The sequence below is a fragment of the Gasterosteus aculeatus genome, chromosome 1 (assembly GCF_964276395.1).
Source record: "Gasterosteus aculeatus chromosome 1, fGasAcu3.hap1.1, whole genome shotgun sequence".
Classification (NCBI taxonomy): domain Eukaryota; kingdom Metazoa; phylum Chordata; class Actinopteri; order Perciformes; family Gasterosteidae; genus Gasterosteus; species Gasterosteus aculeatus.
Window position 1 is genome coordinate 17272665 of NC_135688.1, and position 20860 is coordinate 17293524.

Here is a 20860-nt window from a genome sequence, read left to right on the forward strand (position 1 = left end):
AGACAGAGGGATAGGAAAGAGGGATGGGGGAGGAATGGGGGCTAAGAGAAGAGAAATGGGTGAGGCAAGTTCTCACACGTTCTCTTGATGATTTTTCAATCTGGATTCTCTAATTTGTGTCATCCATTCAGTCTAAAAATCTGAATAAAGGACAATACCAGAAAGAATCCACATCTTTCAATGCACTTACTGGTAATTTGTTCCCAGTGCAAGTGATGTAAACTGTTTACATCCTGTTACCTTGCTGTTCATTGTGTCCACTGCTTGATGGGTTTCCTTTTTATAGTCTCATGTTGTGTTTTTTTTCTTCATTTCCCTTCTCCACTAAGTGTCCTCTCTTGTCGGGTTAAATCCCCCCCAGGGGACCATTGGGGAGTTCTGAAAATAATCTTTGGCAGAAGTGGCAGGCGTCACCTTGGCTGGATTCTTCTTCTTATGCCTTTATGCCTGCAAACCAAACTAAACTTTACAAAAGGTTTTATTGTGAAAGCAAATTTAAAACAAAAATGTTCCAAAACGTCACTGACCCCTGCCAAGTTTTCTGTGACAGCTGGGTTGGCGGTGTGTGTGTGTGTGTGTGTGTGTAGGGGAGTAGAGGGGAGCAAGAAAAGAGAGCGACTAATGTCTTCCGAGGAGCGAGAGGAGAGGAATGAGACACTTTGGCCGAGACACAGCAGTAACTCTTAGACTAGTTAGACTGGCCCTGTTATTCCCAACACACACAGACACACACACACACACACGGCCCGTTGCAGCAGGTGGGCCTTTTGATTTGTCATCCAGGAAGAACCGTGTCTCATTTGCATACAGATGCCCCCTTCAGCCCTTAAGACGGGTGCACACACACACACACACACACACACACACAGACACCCACACACACACACACGCACCCACACAAATACACCCACACACACAGCTTCTTTAGTCCTCCCCATACAACCCTCTCTTTCTTTTTTCTTTCACTTGTCTCTCTTCCTCCCTCTCTGTCTTTGTCCCTCACAATATTTGTATTGAAGATATAAACGCACTTCTTCACTGGAAGTGTGTAAACTTTCAATTTTTTTCTTCACCTCATATTTTCTTATTTCTGTCAGCAAATTCTGTCCACTGTGTGTACGTGTGTGTGTGTGTGTGTGTGTGTGTGTGTGCATCTTGGAGGCTCTTCCACCTTGCATCTGTTCTAGCTGGCAGAGCTTCCAGGAGTCTTGTGTGCCGGTGTCAAACAACAGCGGCTTGTTTTGCAGACCACAACGCTACACTGATGCACACATTCAAACACGGCGAGACAAGAAGAATGAGAGCGGAATTCCAAACACATCACTCGGACATCCTGGTGGAGGTTAAAGCAGAGTGCATGAAGACTAACAAGGGGGAAAATGTGAAATCAGGCTTTTCAGGAAGAATATTTACAGCGCTTTTTTTTCAGTTCGACAAAAACTCTGGCTTCAAATTCGGTAATTAAGTTTCAAACTTAATCTTTAGAGACTCCCGGCCGATGTCATATTATGTTACACAAACCAACACATTTTGGCCGTGTTATAAACAAATGGCTGATTGTAAAAAACGCTTCTTTGTCCTCCAAACTTTTCAAGAACATTTAATCAGCTGCTCTGTTTTCACGCAGCCACGAGACGTATTTAACTCTCGACAGCAGAGCCGGAGAAACCTCGTTCTGTGAACGGCTCGACGGCGGCCATTACATCAGAGACTCCGCTGGCGCTGCAGCAACACTGGGAGGTTTTGAAAAAATATGACTTCAGAGGGAAAGGTGGACATTGAAGTAACGCATTTGGGTCATGAGTACGTTTCACCACATTGAATCATTCCGCCACCTGCCAGTAGACACAGCGCAACTGGACGCAAATGAAGGCACTAAAGATCCCGACCACGATAGTTTCCCTACGTGATTTGAGGTCGGGCAAGGCGGAGGGGGTCAAACCACACAGAGACACGTGCCTGTATGTTATATATTTCGCATTTCTGGCAACCCAATTTACCCTTGGAGGTCAAGAGTTGCTGACCTGCAAACTGTTCACTCGCATTATTTTTACGACTTTCCTTGGTGACAGACTGAAACCTGAAACTCTTTGCGCTCGCTGGGGGCGAGGAAAATATCTCCAGAAGCTCTGGTGAAGAACTGACTGAGATAATAACGATTGATTTTTCAGTTTAACTAAACCCCAACCTTCAATCTTCAACCTTCCAATAGTTTAATTAGCCGAAAACTAAGGTATCCAGACTTCCTCCCTACCTCTTCTGTGAGGGATACATAGAGATGTCACAATATCAAATTTTTGTTGTGCGATTATTGCACCAACATTTATTGCGATATGCGATATTATTTTCAGACCATTTTATGCCACTAATAACATAATGACAACAAAATAGCATAGTAATACAAGTACGCTCTTTCAAAGAACAAAGAGCGTTTTATTCGTCAGAATAGTTTGGTTTTTAATCGGGTTTAGAATCGGAATGTGAAAAAATATATCCTAAAAAAATAAAACAAAAAAATGAATACAGGCGAGGGACAGGGAGCGGGCGCAGGAGTGTCGGGCAAAGTGTCGGGCAAAGTGTCGGGCTCGGTGTGATGCGGTCGGGTTCAGGGACGTCGCCCTGAACAATGAAAGCAGACAAGAAGAAGCGCGATCGACTAAAATGTTGGTGCCGTTCATTTATATGTAAAATGAACTTCGCACCACTAAAAATGATCGTACTCATTTTCCTATATTGTGCGATAAGTCAATATATTGCATATCGCGACAGGCCTACTGATTTAACTTAAAACAGTTCTACCAGGATGACTTTGATTACAAAAATATATATATTTATTCAGTGAAAATTCATTTAGGACCTATTTTACATTGTATATAAATGTAGTTTGCTCTGATGTGTTAGTTGGAAACAACATGCATTTTGTCTCCTCAACAACTAAAAACAACCCAAACCCCCAGGCTTCCAGGACAATATGAGTACCATGACGCACACACACAAACACATCTCAGCCCCCCCCACTCCTCACTGCCACAGTCACACGACAAACCAGAGCAGAATTAAGAGTTTAAACTAAAAAATGTCACCTTTGATCCTGATCTATTGTGCCGAGTATGTGTGTGTGTGTGTGTGTGTGTGCGTGAGAGTGTGTGTGTGTGTGTGTGTGTGTGTGTGTGTGTGTGTGTGTGTATGCGTGTGTGTGTGTGTGTTAGTAGTCCAATGTGAGCTCAGTCAAGGCCCCCACTGTCCCCGAGGACTCACAACCTCTGTCAACACAAACTTAGGGCCACACACACACACACACACACACACACACACACACACACACACACACACACACACACGCACACACACACGCTTGTCCTTCTATCTTTGTGAGTACACTCATTGACATAAAGCATCCAGCAGTCCTGTGGTGGCCAGACTACGGCCCTCAGGCCAACTGCGGCCTGCTGATCATTTGTAAATTTTTTTACAAATGAACAATATTTCATTTTTTAAGTGGGAGCTTATACCATGAACGTAAAATTATATTTGGCAACTTATTTCTTAACCACCAGATATATTATTATCTTTTTTAAACCAGCAGATACTGAAACACTTTTGTGTAACATGTGGCAATAAGCTAATGTGGCTAGTAAGCTAATAATAATAATCGAACATTCAAATGTTCACCCTAGTTGTTATGATATGAAAATAATATGACGTGATACATTTGGTTTTCTAGTGCAAAATCACATATTTTCTTGAAGTGTAAATGGTTGAAAAAACTCCCCATTTACTTTCATTAACATTACTGTTTGGCCCTCTGACTCATTGTTGTGTACCAGGCCCACAGTCACAAAAGGTCCCCGACTCCAAAGACCCCGAACCTTCCCTTAGACATCACAGCTAACCTTCCCAGCCCTTACCCATGGCTAAAGCTAATGCTAACCTCAACCTTAAACCAGTTCTCCATAAAACAGGCCTGTGAAGTGAGGACCGGCCAAAAGGGCCTCACAAAGATAGAAGTACAAGTACACACTCACAAACGTGGAAAACGCCTTTATGAATCCACACTTTTATCCCAGGTTATTGAAATGAGGTTCTATTTTAAAAACAAAACTCCAACTTCTAACACTTCAACACAAAAGCATCTGGGATGGATCTTTTATTTCATTTTTAATATTTTGGATATTTGATGGCACATATTTTTTATTTTGGCCACGAAATGTTCAGCATATTAAGGAAAAAATAGACACTTTATAAACAATATATTTAGAATAGAATTTTTCATTTTGTTGTTTGTGTTTATGCGTGTCTCTTTTAGTCGTATGAAACATGTTCTGCATGTGTTAGAATGAAGTGACTGGGCAGATTAACAGTGTAGGATTATCTCATAATGTTTCCCTCTATTTTCACCAGTACTTCATCCATCCAGCGCGATGCAGCAGCAGCAGTGGGGGTTTAGGGGTCTTACCCGGGTAGAAGTCTTTGGATTTGGACAGTTTGATGGTGGCTCCGGTCTCTTTCTGCAGCTGGACGATGGTCTGACCTCCCTTGCCGATGATGGAGCCCGCCGCATAGCTGGGAATCAAAACCTTCAGGAAGTACTCGCCTTCCTCTGCAGCAGGAAACAGGAAACAGGAAGTTAGAGAGAGAGACGCTCCAGTTTGTGTTGTTTTTAACTTCCAATAAAGCTGAAAAAGAAACATAATACAAAATTCTACAGTGTGCAATATCAGTGTGAACCTTTGCCCTCATGCCGCCGTGTGTTTCTGTAGTTTTATTGATTTTTTGACCATTTTTGGACATTTTAAACATTCTGCACAGTAGTCTGTCAGCTCTGATAAAACAGAGGCTGCAGCGGAATCCTTCCCCTCCCTCTCAACCCGAGATGCCAAGCTGCTCCAAGCTGCAGAAATCCTTCCAATCTTGTTGGCCGATGACTGATATCGATGACAACTAATTATTCACACAATCTGATGATTGCGTTATCTCCCCCCCCCCTTTTTCCCCTCTGCTCGTCCATTTGTGCGAGTCTTTAAACACTCTCACCAGATTGCTCTGATCTAATTTCGACGTCTCAGGGCCAACGTGGAATCTGGTCCTCATCAAACGCCTTGGCGTGAGGGACGGGGGGGGGGGGGGGGGGGGGGGGGGGGTAAGGGAGGGTAAGGGAGGCGGGGTGCGGCTGATGAGAAAACGCTGCCCGTTGCTTTTCTTATCAAAGCAAATCAGATCATGAATACGACGCCTTGTGAGCGCATAACACAGCATGTCTGCATCGACACACACGTGCATTTATTAACACGTGCAAAACAAAACAGGAAGCAGACGAGCACAGAGTCCAATGTTTGTATCCACTTCTTCCTTGTAGGTCACTTTCACAGCTGATCCATCTGACCTAAAAACAAACTAGAGGTGGGAACACAAAGGGATGTTTTTTGCGGCGACAAAGTTTAACACAACCTTGAGCAGCAGAATTATATTAAATGTAAAAGGTCTTAATTAAATTGAAGTCAGCGTTGACTTTTGGTTCCCTGTGTGTGTTTGAATGTTCCTCCTCCTCACATGGGCTGCCATGGACCATGATGGGAAACGTATTAGTGATCCGTCAACACAATGTGTTTTCCTGGAAACTTGATCATCAATATTCGCTGAATAGGAAGGCAACTATCCTGCGTCATCTGCACCACAGACACCCATGAAGGAAGAATCCTGGACTAAATCCCGAAATACCGACAGCTGCCCGCTCACATCTACACATTGTGAGTTAAATCTATTGGTTGATGGTCTTAACAGAATCTCAAAGAAACAACTGATCGTGAGCATCGCTGCACAAGACGAACCGTTGGTCCAGAGGAGACCGGCGAGCGCGTTGGGTGCAGTTTGACTGGAAAATAAATCAATATAGATTAATCTTAACTGTAACAGTGGTTCAGTAGTATTTGCATGTCGATTAAAAGTTAGGGTTTGGCTGGATTACTTTTTTAAGTTAATGTTTTTTTTTTGCTTTCTCCCTCCGTCTCTCTCTGGGAGACCCGCTGACCCGCCCACAGAATCACACACAATAACAGATGTGGGGGCGTCGTGTCAGAGGTTCGTCCCCAGAGATGGAAGTGTGTGTGTGTGTATGAAAAAATCCCTCCCATTTTGCAACAGCCGGGCCTTTGTTACCATGGCGATGATGTCAACAAGCTGCAGGTCAACTAAAGAATAGCACTGCCTCACACTGAGTCACTCATTTCCTCTTCTTCGAGGGGCTGTTTCAGCTTAAGGTCTCAATTTAACAAGAGAGTTTTCTTTTAAAACAGCAGGACTGAATGTGACGTAAATAAAGACGTTGAGATGAAGTGTGTCACTTCAAAGAAAATGCCATTCTGCTGTGGTTTATTTTTCTATCTACAGTCTTGAAGATTGAGAAGATGCTTGAGAACTAGTTGCCCTTGTGATGGTGTTGCATATATTGTAAAATGAAGCACAATATCTTAAGTGCACAGAGCAAAAAACAAATTTGGATTTGCTATATGAATGGGTCAGTATTTAGGTTTCTTCTTTAATTCTAAACCAATTGCCACCTGTATCATTCAGAAAACAATGAATTAAAACACTAAAGGCATATTCTATTATTTTCTTTAATTCTATAAACAAGGGATTTTCAATTGTTTTATAACGAGTGCTCTACGCATGTACAGAATGTGTAATGTCTGTTTAAACTGAGTCACTGTATCCCAGACACTGCTCCCCAGCAGCAGTGTCCGTCATTTTTGATAATTCAGAACACAGAACCGCAGGAGGCAGATTTAAATAGGATTATTATTACAGAGGCTCACTCTCTCATAAGCACCTTGTATCACTGTCATTCTGTCCTCTAGCAACCAAACTGTAAAAAATAGCACAAAATATTACAATATTCTGCTTTCATTTGAGGGGCAAGACTTCACAACCATTAAATGCATTTTAATAACTCGAACTAGAAAGACGCCAAGGCGTTCTTTATTCTGGCTGATCAGAACTCTGCTTGCGTTGACGCTTAGAGTACGAATCGTATGAATCATCTCAATTTCTGAAAATTAGTGTTTAATGAGGCTTAATAACACCAATGAGCCAATAACATTACAGCCACTTTTTTCAATTATGTCAATTATCTCTAACTTTCAGATTTTTCCATTGAACATGTCATGAAACTGCATGGTCTGCAGGTTTAGTCGTGATTTCATGTTACAGGAAAGTATCATCATCAGGATGAAGTTCTAAACCGGTTGCATTTGACACTGGAACAATCGCCTAATTTCACAAGACGCAAATATTTTTTTCTTCTTTCAAAGATAGAAAACCTCTGGGTCGGGTGTGTAGAGATTGTTGGTGTGCAGAGAGTTTAACACGGGCGGCCTCTGTTCTCATCTCTGGGTGTTCAGCCAAGTCAAAGCATGAGCACACAGACAGGAAATCTGACACTCCCGTGCCCTAGTGATGAAATACAAACTGCAGGCGGCTCAGACTCCGATGTATGTATGTTTGGTAAAAATAACACTAGCTCACTCGCTTTATTCCATTGTAGATGAAAGTTCGTTAAATGCTTTTCCCTTCCGGATTTCTTACCAACTGGATGTTTACAAAAATAAAAGATAAATGCCTGCATCCTAATGATCTACTCCACTGTACGCTCCTCCTTCTTTCTTCTTCTAGGAGATGCATCCTACTCCTCCTATCCTCTGTTTCTTGCTCCTCTCCTTTGTCTCCTCACTCTAGTTCCCCAAGCAGAAAAATACACATCCACATGCAAACAAGCTGACGATCTAATCTGCATAACTTCAGCTGGAAGCGGCTGGATTTCAGTGGAGGAAAGTTGAATTTTCCTTGTCAGAAGATTCGTTGAACGTGCTCCACTTTCATCAGTAGTCGTGCTTCTCCTGCAAATCTCGTGCCCTGAATGGATTCAGCGGGTTTTTTTTAGTACCCGGGCCTTAAACGCGCTTCGGAGTCAGCTGCATTGTGGGACGTCACTGGCCTTATTACAGTTGCCTGATGGGACTCTTCATTTTAGAAAAGGCTCCTTATCAGCTTTCTATTCTCCGTCTTTATATTTTCGTTGTAGTCAAGCAGCCTGCACCGCTGATTAGCTGCAACAATGAAGTGGCGTTCATTGTGCCGTTTAAGTTCTTGCTCTCGCTTATTAACAAAGCTCGCAGCAGCACTTTCGTTCTGTCAGCCTGAGGAAATGTCACATGGTTGTGCCCGTCTTCTTCTTACCTCTCCATTGCTTTCATCGTCCTTCCCTCCCTCCTCGTTTCCTGTCATTGCCTTTCACAGCCAATCTTTCCTTTCCTCTGGTCTTGTCTCCTTTCCTCCCAGTCGTAGTTACCTCCCTCTCCTTCCTTTTCCTCTTCTTTTCTCATCCTCTCGTTCTGTCTCCTCTTCTCTCCTCAAGGTCATTTCCTCTCTACTCCTTTCCTCTCCTCTCTTCAAGCTGCAGTGGCCCACTTTTGAGTACGAAGCGTCGGACTGACCTGCTTTACTTAGAGGGTAGTTAATTATAACCAGCCTGTATTAATAAGGCAGGGGAACTGGTAAATATGCAACACACACACACACAAAAAAACACATAAAAACACACGCGTGCGGACAAACACCCCCTTCACAAACAGACTGTTTCGACGTCTTACGCCACCGTGGCAACATGACGCATCATGTGTACGAGTGGAGGTAACGAGTGACTAATCGTGCTCATCACTTGCATCTGTTGTCGGTGACAATTGTCCGTGTCACCATGGCACGCGTTGGAAAATGGATTTAAGCTTCAAACGTAGACAAACACGTCCAAAAAGCCTTTCTAAAACAGACACGATTAGATTAATGGCTGTGCATTTTGTGGTATAGAAAATGATCTATAATCTAAATATTTCCCGCGTTAGGATGTCCTAAAAAGTGTCAATCACACACTCTTCTGTATCATGAAAAAGGCCTTCAGTTCTCCAGTGTTGAGTTTGTGTACCGGTTTATGTAACACAGATTGAATTACACATTGGAATTAAGCTTTTAGTGGCTTTGATAAGTGCCATGACTCAATTTTCATAAATATAAACTTCCAAGAAAGATAAGAAAAAACTGCACATTCTGCCTCTTCCTTCCACACTGCAGTTGCCGAATAATCCTGTTTACAGAACAACATTCAACAATCAACATTCCTCTTCTTTTATCAGGTTGATCAGGTCGACATGTAACGGTCTAAGCTGGAAAAGTCAGGCAGATTCTGTTAGAGCTCGTTTTGAATGATCCTTCGGGTTGGAAAAAGAGCATTTTGAACATATAGGACATATTTGCTTGACTTGCTTCTACTCTGAGTGAACTTAATGCGGATTTCTTTCATACCAGTTTGCTAAAAATGTTTTCCACCTAATGTGAGTATTGAAAGTACAAATATAAAGAGTTTTGTGATCCCGAAGGGTAAAAGTGATGAAACAGGATTACATGATCTTCTTATTTTAGACATTTGGTTCCCAATTGTAACTTCATCCCCCTCACTGTGGAGAACACACATAAACCTTAATGGTGGTAAATGATGCTGCCACTCAGTCTTTCCTGATCCTACGTCCGAGCCGGTTTGGTGTCATTTTTTTCTCCCACAGTTCCGTAAAATCCTCACTTACCTACGTGTCGCAGTTGCAAATTCTAATTATGTGTAATTATACCTCATGCTGCCTTCCGTGTGTCATCCCCCATCCGAGGAGGGCAGGTGATACTCGTGGATGCCAATCTAGGGAGCCAAAATAAGAAGCCGGAGGCTCTGCACGCAGCGTCTGACCCATCAGTGTCAACACCGAACGCACACCCACGCCTTATTCCCTCTCTCAGCTCAGCACAAAACAGAAAAAGTGATGGTGTAAAACTTCTAAGAAAACGTCTATTCTTTGGAAAAAACAAATGCCGCGTTTGAAGAATCCAGCAGCAGTTGCCTTGTGCTCAAAAGGCTTTTGTTGTTTATTTACTGTATGTTAAATTCTTTAGCTGAGTCGGTTACGTTACTCTGTCGCATCGCCGATAACCAAACTAAATATTTCACAACCTTAATGGTCAGCGTGTGTCTCTGCAGACATGATATTGATTATAAAATTATAAAATGTTCAATGTCAACATTTCTTTCCGACGCCCTGGTTGAATTAATTAACACCATGTTAAGAGAACCCGGTGTCTCGGCCCGGTTTGTCGTTCTCTGCCACTATTGTCTGCACTGATATGAACAATAATCACAGATCCGGCCTCTCAGCCTCCGGTGTGTCTCCCGCTGACAACATAAAGAGCGCGTAAACTTTCATTTCGTCTATAATTACAGAGGTGTTAATTGTTACTGATTGCGTCTCAATGTTTTAGTTGTACAAAAGGAGGGAGGATTTCGTCGGCTCCCTGAAAAAACGCTTTAGAGAGCCGCACTGACCTTAATGTCGCACAAAGAGCAGCAAGGTGTAGCACAGGCAGTCGGTTCAAGCGAGGCAAAGGCGTTGGATTGTCTAACGGTGAAACAGCCCGACGGCTGTGCGCAGCAATCATTGTTTAGCAGCAATTGGAGAAATCTGCGGGAGGGTTTGAACTCTTCTCTCCTTGTATCAGACTGTATGTGCAGCTGTGCACAGGGTTCTCTTCCCGTTGCTGTGATGAGGGTCTTTGTTTTCACAACTCCAACCCAAACACGGACACACCTCCTCGTACACGCCTAGAGGATTGGACATTACTTTCCTCATTTTCCGTCTATCAGCCAAGACTGGCGCATTCTGTATGTGGGGTTTCTTTTGGAGGTCGTTCACCATAAATAATAAATGGTCCTACACAACGACATATCCGGATGAGTAAACAGTCCAATCTGTTGCTAAGGCCCCTGCGGACCGGCCAGGCCCAGAATAGGGTCGCCATGCTGGGGGATTGGAGGCTCAAATCCTGGGATCTGGTGTCCACGGGCCCGCGGGGGACGGGGCAGTGAGGTTGGGGGGGCTTTGGAGGGGGGCCGCTGAAGATCACAAATATTTTCTCATGTGCTGTTTTACACTCACACGCCTTCATTCCTAGCACCGCACCTCCAGTCGCTCCCTCACAGCAGCAATGGCGGCAGTGAACACGCACACGTGTGTTTAAAGAGTCAGAAGACACTCGGAAATTACAGTCAAGTTACTGTCAATTCAAGTCATCTAGAAAAGAAATCCAGACCAAATGGAGCTGATGAATTACTAATAATAACAATGATACATTATTATTTGTAGATGCATTTTTAGATGATAACTCGTAAACTTTAACGTCAAAATATGTGTGTATTTATTAAGAGTATTTATGAAGTAAACGGCATCTGCCACTATGTCTAAACTGCTTGCAGAGTGTGCACATAATTATAATGTTTAGTAGTTATATATCAATGACGTGCTTGATATGAACAAACTGTCTGGTAAAATCTGGCTAATTGGATATTTTATGAGTAAATAGTGTTGGTTTTTCTATATAAAGCATTCACCTAAAATCCCCACGGATACGTATCCGCCTTGGCGAGATCACAAATGTGAGGAAGTCCCCTGAAGATGGAGGTTGACATGTATCACAAAATCTGCTCCAAATCTGCTCAGTTTGCCTAAACCGGGTCAAATGCACAAGAGCAATCCAGACCAGAATTGTGTGTGCGGCGTTGTGTAGAAATGTCAGTTGTGAGTCCTACATTGGAGGGGGGAGTATCAGTGTGAACACAGCCTCGCTGATGAAAGGGGGGGGGCTGGTACGGAGGCTCTGAGCTCTGGGGAATTGGAGAATATTCATCTCCCCTAAGCAGGGAGAGTTAAAGGGGCGTAGGGGGGGGGGGGGGGGCTGGCTTTATCTAACACACACCCCTCCAGTCCTCTGCTCTGCTCTTTTGTTGGGGGGGGGGGTGGCATTCACGCGCACACACACAAACACACACAAACATGTAAAGCTCTCCAGCAGCGAGGCCTCCACCATCTGTCTTGGGTCTGGAAAGATGGCCGTCGTCGCTGAGAAGCGCAGGGAGCTCGCGGGAGGAAACGTCTCCGTCCCCGTCGCTCCCTCTTCTGCCTTCGCAGCGCCGACGTCCGGCCGTTCCCACGGCCCTCGGCCGGCTCGGATGTGACATTTCAGGCAGTGACTTTCAGCGTGCGGGAAGCCCTCCGCTTTGGCGATCACTACACAAAAGCCCTTCCAGGGATCGACCATTCAGAGAAGGTTCTGGAAAAGGAGTTACGGAGATGCATGTGTGCCTCAATAACCTGCTCGGGCCGAGGAGATGAGCTCGCCTACGCTTTGAGAGTTTTCTATCATTTACATTTTGAAGCCAGCGACACCGAATCAACAAACGAATGTGCTCATTTTTTTTACTCTTTAAGGTATTACTCACAAAACAACACGTAACAATTGGCAGCATTTTCATGCCGGCATAATCGCACATTTAAACGGAGTGCAGTTCCATTTAAACATAATAGGTGGCTCCTGTTATTTGAAAAAATGTTAAATGTTATATTATGTAATTCTAAAACCAAATTAGGTCACCTAACAATCGCACAAATGTGAATATATATCCGAATAGAAAAAAATATGAGGTCCTGGACGGGGTGATGTCTCCATTTTTAATCAGAACAACATGCTGCTACGGAGGTTACAGGACGGCCAATCATATGCCTCCTCACTGCAACCATCCCAACCACCAGCGCGTCTGCGTGGGATCGAAGCAGACGCGCTGGCTACAAGTTAACAAAGATAACTGAAGCAGCCGCCTCCTTTCGCCCCTTTCAGTCCGCGTGCTTTATGTCTGCGGGTCTGTATTGTTCCCCCATCGAGGCGTGTTTCGGAGGAGGGGGACCCCTCCAGCCGTCCTCGCCGCATCGGCCCCTTTCATTGCTCCCTTATCCGTATTCATCGCCGGCCCGCTCTCCTCCTATCAGCACGCGGCTCGGCAGCCACCGACGGCCCGCTAAGCCAATCGCACGCCAGCCTTTGAGGGAATATTCCCACCCCTCGCCGCCTTCACCCCACCCTGTACAATGGCTTCTTTTTTTCCTTTTCTTTTTTCACTTTGACGCAGTGGTTTGAAAAAAAAAAGGGAAAATAAGAGGAAGAGGAGAAGAGGGTGGAGAGAAGGAGGCGAAGGAGAGCTTTGCAGACACCGGTGGCAGAGCCCCCCCCCCTCGCCAAAGGCGGCGAGGAAAAAATCGATGGACGGCGGTTGCCGAGCGAGCGCCGTCAATGGCACCCGTCGATTGATGAAAAGGGGTGGGGGTTGGAGCATAGGGGGGGTGAGGAGGACGAGGGGGAGGAGGTTGCAGTCGTGATGGTCTGAAGTAGAGCGTGATTAGTATGGATTAGGAGGAAGAAGAGGATGGAGGGGAATGGAGGAAAGAGGGAGGGAGCAAACAGGCGTGTCCGCGGAGGATTGCGTGGACAGCGCGAGTGTGAGCAGCATCGCTCGCTTCGCGTTCTACCACAAACACCGCTTTTCGCCCGACCCTCAGCGTGCAGGGGGGAGGCGCTCGTGGAGACATCTTCGGTTGGCGTTTCGTTGCCCTTGAGGACCGGCGCCTACACCCAAATGTGAGGCTCCTCCCTTCGCTCTCATCTCCCCGCAACTGATGCATGCGAGGAGGAGGCAGCTCTTCATTCATGTGGACGTCCCCCGGAGGAAAAGAAAATAGTATTGGATGCTCCAGCTCAGCTGCAGGAGCGAGAGGAGACGCTGGGATCAATGGCCACGCTGGGACGGCAGAGAAAGCGTAGAAGTGCGCGCCCCCCTCCGTGTCTCTCGCTAAACTGCGTCTCTGCTTTTCACATCCAAAGTCAGACCATGAACCACAAGGACAAGACACACACGTACACACACACATACACACACACACACACACACACACAAAGAAATTGTCCTGCCAGTCTGCTAATTTCACTTGGCAAGGGCATTTCAAGGCCCCCCTCCTCCTCCTCCTCCTCCTCCTCCTCCACCCTATCGCTGCCTCGCTAGTCCATCCATTTGCTAAATGAATGTCTTACATCTAAGAGACAGGAGAGGACAGAAGGTATCGCAAAGTGAGGAAAGGAACGAGTGGTCCGCTCTTCCAGGTCAGCAAACTTTTCCCCTGACTGTGGGGGAGGCACCGCGCTCGCATGTTCATTTTTCTGACCACCTACAAAAAAAATTGAGCAAAAAAGAAAAGAAAAAGAAACACCATCCAATTGATTTTGTTTGCGCTTACAGAGGCCGCTGTTTTATTGAGGTATATACTATAAATAATATCCAATTAACACATGCCAGTTTGGAGCGACCGTGTAAAGTTTTAGTCTTGTTATGTTTTCAACCGAGAAGAGACAGTAATTTGAGATGAAAATAGAAATGTTCAAATATAAATATGTGACATCCGTATATATTGCTACGCTTGCCCTCTGACTTAAGTCCTGGCTCCGGGCCCCTACACTTCCTTAGAAGCAAAGACATATACTTTGACTCTATATATCTTTTCTGCAAGTAAAGGTTGGGTAAAAATATATGCTTGACCTTCAAAGTATTTGTGCGTCATAAACGCTGCAAATCAATTTTTACTGCTGTCAGTGCCAAAGCTACTAGGATCTTATGCAGTGCGTGCACACAAAGTGATTTAGTGACGTATTTAAAGAGAATTACAGTTCCAACCTGATGTCCTCACTTGACTCTGTAAGCATTTAACTGATAACCAAATATTCCTATTAAATTGCAGAAGAAGAATGTATTAATTGTGAGTGTTCTCTCCATAAATTTCAAAAGCCTTTAAAACGCTAAACCATGATTGGCCGACCACTGAAAAGAATCCTTCAATTATGAAACAACAATGAGATTTTTGTAGTTATCTTAGCCAATCACAATCCAGTTTTCCTTTGAAAACAACCCACATGTTAAACCCCTGAAATCAAATATTAACACCATGCTCATTGAGCGTCTCTGATCATACATGTGCACGATTAAAGGGGCACCAAAATTTCCCTAGTGTGGCGAGGAACCCTGCCGGGTGGCGGCGAGGAGGGGGCAGAGATGTGAATGGGGCTGGTGTCGGTGGGGGCCGGGCAGCCACCGCTACTGCGACTCATTCATCGCTTCATCCCTAAGACCTTCAACTGTTGATATTCCCGACATCCTGGGGCTCCACCGTCTTCACAGCTCAACAGCTCGCCCTCTTCATCGCCCTCTTCATCGCCCCCCACGCGCTTTTGGAAAAAACCCGGGGGAAAAAAAAACGGGCTTCCTTTCCCATCTTCAGAGGATTAAAAGTCTACATCTTGCTTCTCAATTAATAAAAATATGATATTTGTCTGCTCTTATTAGGGGAAATATTACTGGTTTAAAAGGCTCTACACATTCAATACATAGCTCTGAAATATTAAAATAGGGTTAAAACCACAACAGCGTCAATCAACAAGCCATCACACGTCACACGCTGAGCACACGCTCCGAACCCGAACAGCACAGCAGCCACGCCGCATTGCAAAGAACCCGAATGTTTTGATGATATGGCTAGCATGAGGTCAAAGGTCACCAGAGCTCATCTGTGAGTGTGAGTGCGGTAATGTCGGGCACCATGACAAAAAAAACAAGAAACACTGAGTGTGTGTAAAAAAGCATGAGAATGGATGTCATGGAACTGAGAGCACACAATATATAAACAGCATCGGCATGCATTATCCCTCACGGGGGGTTACTTCAGAGGTCGGGGTTCCCTGATATTTATAATGTATCGTGTTGTCGCTGTTGAATCAGTCCTGCATTGAAGAAGGTTACAGTAAAGATAAAAAAAAGAAAAAAAGTTAGAAAACAGGTAGAAGATCAGAAGCAAAGTCTCTCTTACCATGAGTCTCAGTTTCTTGTTGAGGGAATACAATGCCTTCAGTTTCAAATAGGGGCTGCAGGAAGGCCACTACAGAGAGAGGAAGCACAGGGGTGGGGTTGTGTGGCGTGAGCTAATTATACAGAGAAACAACCATCGTCATGATCTCTCATCAGCACTTTGACTTTGTGAACTTTATAAACTGCGGCCTAAGCGCGGCCGTGAAAATGTTTTACACTAAAACATCTTATTATCATTAGAATGAAAGGAATTTGTATTATTTATATAATAGGAACAAAATACTTAATCAACAAAAAAAAAAAAATCTGAATTAACGGTCAGTGCAAAGATTTACACAAAAGACCTTCAGCCAAGCCCTTATTGCTATTTGCTGATTATCTGATGGGGCGAAGGACTCTCAGCCAAGTGTCATCAGGCTGATGCTGCTGGCTGAGGGAGGCCGCCCCTCTCTGCCTGAGTGAAAGCCCGGTCGGCCGGGCTCTTTATTATCCCCGTCCTCTTCATGGCCGTCCCAACCTTTTCATTTGTCTAAATGGAGGAGCCCGTCGGACGGTTATGCAGGCAGGAGGATGGTCCCCCTGAGTGCCCAACGTGCAGCGAGGAAGAGTCTTTAGTGCTCCGAGTGCATCGACTTGCAGTTAAACAACGCATGGCTAACCCTCCACCCCTCACACTCTCTCCATCTCATTTTCAAACCCGCTGGTACGGTGCTCCCTCTTTTCTGTCATTGCTATAAGACAAAAAGGGCCCAAAATCTACTAGAAGATGGAAACATATTGATCCTCAGGACTCTCTCTGGGTCACACAAAGGACTATTTTCTTATTTTGAACTGGCAAATTCTTGCATTTGACAGCGATACATATATTATGAATATGTTTTTCAGCTGGTCTCTTGACGGTATTTTGGAGAGTTTTCTGCCCTGAGAGAATCAAATATATAGGGCAAGAGTAGGTTTTTGTAATTATTTACATAAAAATAGTCTAGTTTCTAAACCTCACATACTTTGTTGAATGTGGATAGACCATTCGAAGCATTAAAGTCACCAAAACAAAATTCTATTGGGTCCATTCGTCCCTGTTAAATTATTGTTGGACTCATAAATAAATATACTTTTTTTAAATTTTGCCTAAAATCTACTAATAACTAAAAACACGTATATCGTTGTCTTGCAAGTCGACTCCCGCTCTTGAGCACGTGCCCCTCCGGGTGTCCTGTAAAATAACACGTTAGAGCTGCAGTGTGTGTCCGCGTGTGTCCGTGATGGAGCATGATGGTTGGGTATGCTGGGTTGATGGGGAATGCTTGGCGCATGACAGCATGTAAACAAAAAACACAAATCGGGTGATTACCATGGTGACGTGTCCGTTCATATCTCATCCAAGCAAACAACACGTGGACGATTTAGAGAGAACCGACACTCTAGGATCTCTCTCTCCTTCCAGCTGCGGACTATTCAAATCAGGACAGCAAAGCATGATCCAAAATATACTTGGCATCCGATTGACAATGCTGCAATGACACAGAGACGCTGTCGCATTCTGAGCCCCCCCCCCCACACACACACACACTCTCACGGGGCCCGCCGCCGTTATAACGCGGCTTGTTTATCCGCTTTATGCAATTGCAAACAAAAGCGGCGATGGCGGTTGATGTGGGAGATTATCACAAGGTCATCAATCGGCGGGGGGAGGAGGGGAGTTGTGCGGGGGGGGGGGGGGGGGGGGGGGGTGCATGCGGATTGCGCACCAGCCCAATCTGGCTCTCGCTTGTTTACATCCTCGTCCTGGGGCTCGCAGCATGGCCGCTGTGGCTGCACGTGAAAAATACAATAATGAAAAATAACGCAACATCCAATTCGGCTGATCTGAAACTGTCGGGATGTGACGGGGATGGGGGGGGGGGGGGGGGCAAAGCGACTTCCCTCCAAATCCCCCCCATTCAGTCCGCCTCATTGTTTCCTTTCCACCAAAGCAGCGTCGGCCCGTCGTTCTTTTAATGGACATTAGCGCTCATTAGAATAAAAACAAGCAGGCCTTTCGATTTATTCACGTCAAACCTACACGGATCGGAGCCGTAGCCATGCAGACGGATCAGATCAACCTGCTCCCCTTCCGCCCGTCTCCGGACGGAGCTGCATTTACCAACAAAAAAAAACTAAAAAAAGACCCCCCTCCCGGCTCTTACCTCCTGTGTTTGTGCGCTTGGTGCTGCTGGCCTCCGTCGGAGTCTCCAGGGGTCTCTTGCGCGAGTCCGGAGGGTCGGACTCCATGTGCGGTGGTTGATTGTGATGGTGAGGATTTGAGAAAATCCCGTTTTGCTGTACTGCTCCGCCGGCCATCATTTTCGAGCTCGCTCTTGGATGCTTGGCTGCGTTTGCGTTTAAATCCCCTCGTTTGTCCCCGATGTGTGTGTGTGTGTGTGTGTTTTCTCCTTCTTCTTTCTTTCTTTTATTCTTACGCAACGTATCGCCTTTAAAGACGGGAGTCCTTGCGGAAAGGCGACGGCGATTTGAGGAATTGGGAGGAGAAGAAAAAAAAAAAAAAGATACGCCCGTTTTCTCGCGGACGGCAAAGAATCAGCGCGCGTTTTCCCCGCGGCGCTGCGCCCGTTTGCGTGGAAAGATGCTGCGCAGGCTACAGAAAAGAAAGAAACGCTGGAGCGAGTCAGAGGTGGTGCTGCTGGATGGTGGCGGGGTGGAGAGGGGGGTGGGGAGGGCGGCGGGGGGGGGGGGTGCAATCTTAAAAAGAAAAATACAAATAAAAAAAATAAAAACCTGGAGAGTGATCTCGGTTTCCGTAGAGAGAGAGAGAGAGAGAGAGAGAGAGAGAGGATAAAAACACGCTCAAACAAAGATGATCAATCTCCCATCAAGCTTCGGGTGCGTGTGTGTCATTCCGCTGCAGCCAGGAGGGGAAGAGCGCTCTCATGTCAGGCAGTGCGAGGACGGTGGCGCTCCTCCGCAGCAGCAGCCAGCGGGACGGAGCGATAAATAAAACAGGAACAACGAGCGAGAAGGAGCGAGCGAGGCGGAGTCAACCGGGGGAAGGAGAACCGGGTCGGCGAAGCGTTAATGGTTATAATACAAAACATAAAAAGAGGAAAATCCGATATTATAATTTCTTTCTTCTTATCGTGTCCTGGCTCCGATCATGAAGACACCCAGGGGTGACGGGTCTGCGTGGAGAGGGTCCGGAGGAACACACGCACACGCGCACGCAGAGAGAGAGAGAGAGGGGGAGAGAGAGAGAGTGTAGAAAGAGACGGTGTGTCTGTTTTTTTCCTGCTCGTTCTCTCGGCGAAGATGCTGCAGTCTTTGCATTCAGAGCATCCCTTCTCTGACTGGCTGCTAGAGGGAGCGCAGGGGAGCCACTGACGTCACAGGGCCTTGCGATGCCTTCAAGGACATCCCGTAAAATTGGTTTTTATTCTTCTCGTGACGTGTGTGTAAAAGTGCGACTTGTCTGTGTGTTGAAGTGCGTGTGCGGGCGGCGGGCAGGCAGGGGCAACCCGTGAAACCATCTTATAAAAAGTGAATTGTCTATTTTGTGTGTTTGTTTTTTTTGTTCATGAGACGAAGCTATGATATAGTTAAAATACATTTGTTTGTGAAATGCTGATGAAATGAACATACATCACAACAGTGGTCTTTAACATTCTGCACTCTTTACTGTAAAAACACAACAAAGTAAATAACATGTAGACGAGTCTCCTCTGGGTCCATCAAATAAACATCAGCTCAAATCAAACATTAAAACCCGCTCATGCGAACCAAAACCATTGGCCTCGAAAAGTATACAGAAGTCTAATGGAAGCACAATAAAGAGAAGAGAGTCTCCGCTCAAACACACACACAACACCCACTCACATCACCCTAAAGAAGCCTCCAAACTTTTTGATTGCCACATTTCCCACGTCCCGCGAAGGGGTCGTGAGGGAGAGAGAGAGAGAGAGCGCGAGCGAAAGTGGAGGGAGAGTGGGGGCGCCTTCAGTCGCGACACGATTGGCCGAGTGTGCGTTTCTCCGGCTGAACGACAGGGACACAGATACACAGAGAGGATGCGGCGGTGGGTCCTTTATTTATTTATCTTTGTTTATTTGACTCCGCTACAGTCGCGGCAAAAGCAATTGCGGTTGAAGGGTGGGGGCCCGCGAGGCCCCTCTGCGGCGGTTTGGAGGTCTGCGAGCCGGCCGGAGGAGCCTCCAAGTCACCTGCACATCAGCTCGCCCACATTTTTATTTGTGTTCTTTTTCTCTTCCTGGCTTTAGTTTTACACTGAAAATCAACATGTGAAATAAACTGGTGACGTTTAACGATTGGTTTTTTTTTTCATGGAGTTGAAAATTAGCAGCTTAAAAAAAAAATACTACATGACCCTTAGGCCGGCCGTGACTGCAGGCCTGCTCATCCTCTACACCCCCCCCCCCCCCACCCCCTCCCCTCCCCCGTCCAACCCCCCTCCCACAAAAGAACATGTTTGGTTGTGCATTAGCACCCTGCAGTTCTGACACTGAAGGAAAAGGAGAAGGAAAAAAAAAGAGCCCTTTATGAGGACGCACGAAAGCCTCTTTGAGCGGCTCACCTGTCCCCTCGGCTGCTGCGTGACCCACCTGTGTGCGCTGTGCCTGACATCTCTGCGTTCAGCTCCGCCCGGATGTGAAGAGGGATCCTCCAGCACTGTGCGAGCTGTCTGAGAGAGAGCTATGCCCTCCTCAGTCTCCCTCTCTCTCTCCCATTCTCTCTCTCTCTTTCTCACACACACAGACTCGCGCGCTCTGAGAGGCACACGCAAATACCTCTCTCTCCCTCTCTCCCTCTCCCTCTCCCTCCCTCTCTCTCTCTCTCCCTCTGTCCAGTGGCGTATACAGATGCGGTGCGCCCTCGTCGCCTCCTGTGGATCGTCGTCAAGGTGACATTGTGCTGCCTGCATGTGCACACACACACACACACACACACACACACACACACACGCACACACAGAGCAGCTCTTCTCACACTATTTCACATCGCCATGAGAAAATGCACCGGTGAGCC

At 45.8% G+C, this 20860-nt stretch overlaps 1 protein-coding gene across 3 annotated transcripts in view; it reads right to left on the reverse strand.

Annotated features, from left to right (window-relative positions):
- Positions 1-20560, reverse strand: part of nova2 (NOVA alternative splicing regulator 2) — a 59474-nt gene extending 38914 nt beyond the window's left edge. Inside the window, exons 1-3 of one of the 3 annotated variants that reach the window (XM_040190978.2) lie at positions 18013-19173; positions 15828-15896; positions 4457-4600 (exon numbers count right to left, since the gene is read on the reverse strand). In XM_040190978.2, the coding sequence (XP_040046912.1) occupies positions 4457-4600; positions 15828-15896; positions 18013-18169 (370 nt within the window). In that variant the 5' untranslated portion in view covers positions 18170-19173. Of the gene's footprint in view, positions 1-4456; positions 4601-15827; positions 15897-18012; positions 19174-20436 lie in introns of those variants that run through there. The other 2 variants (XM_078080237.1, XM_078080192.1) reach the window with 2 other exon arrangements.
- Between the last annotated feature and the right edge of the window lie 300 nt (positions 20561-20860).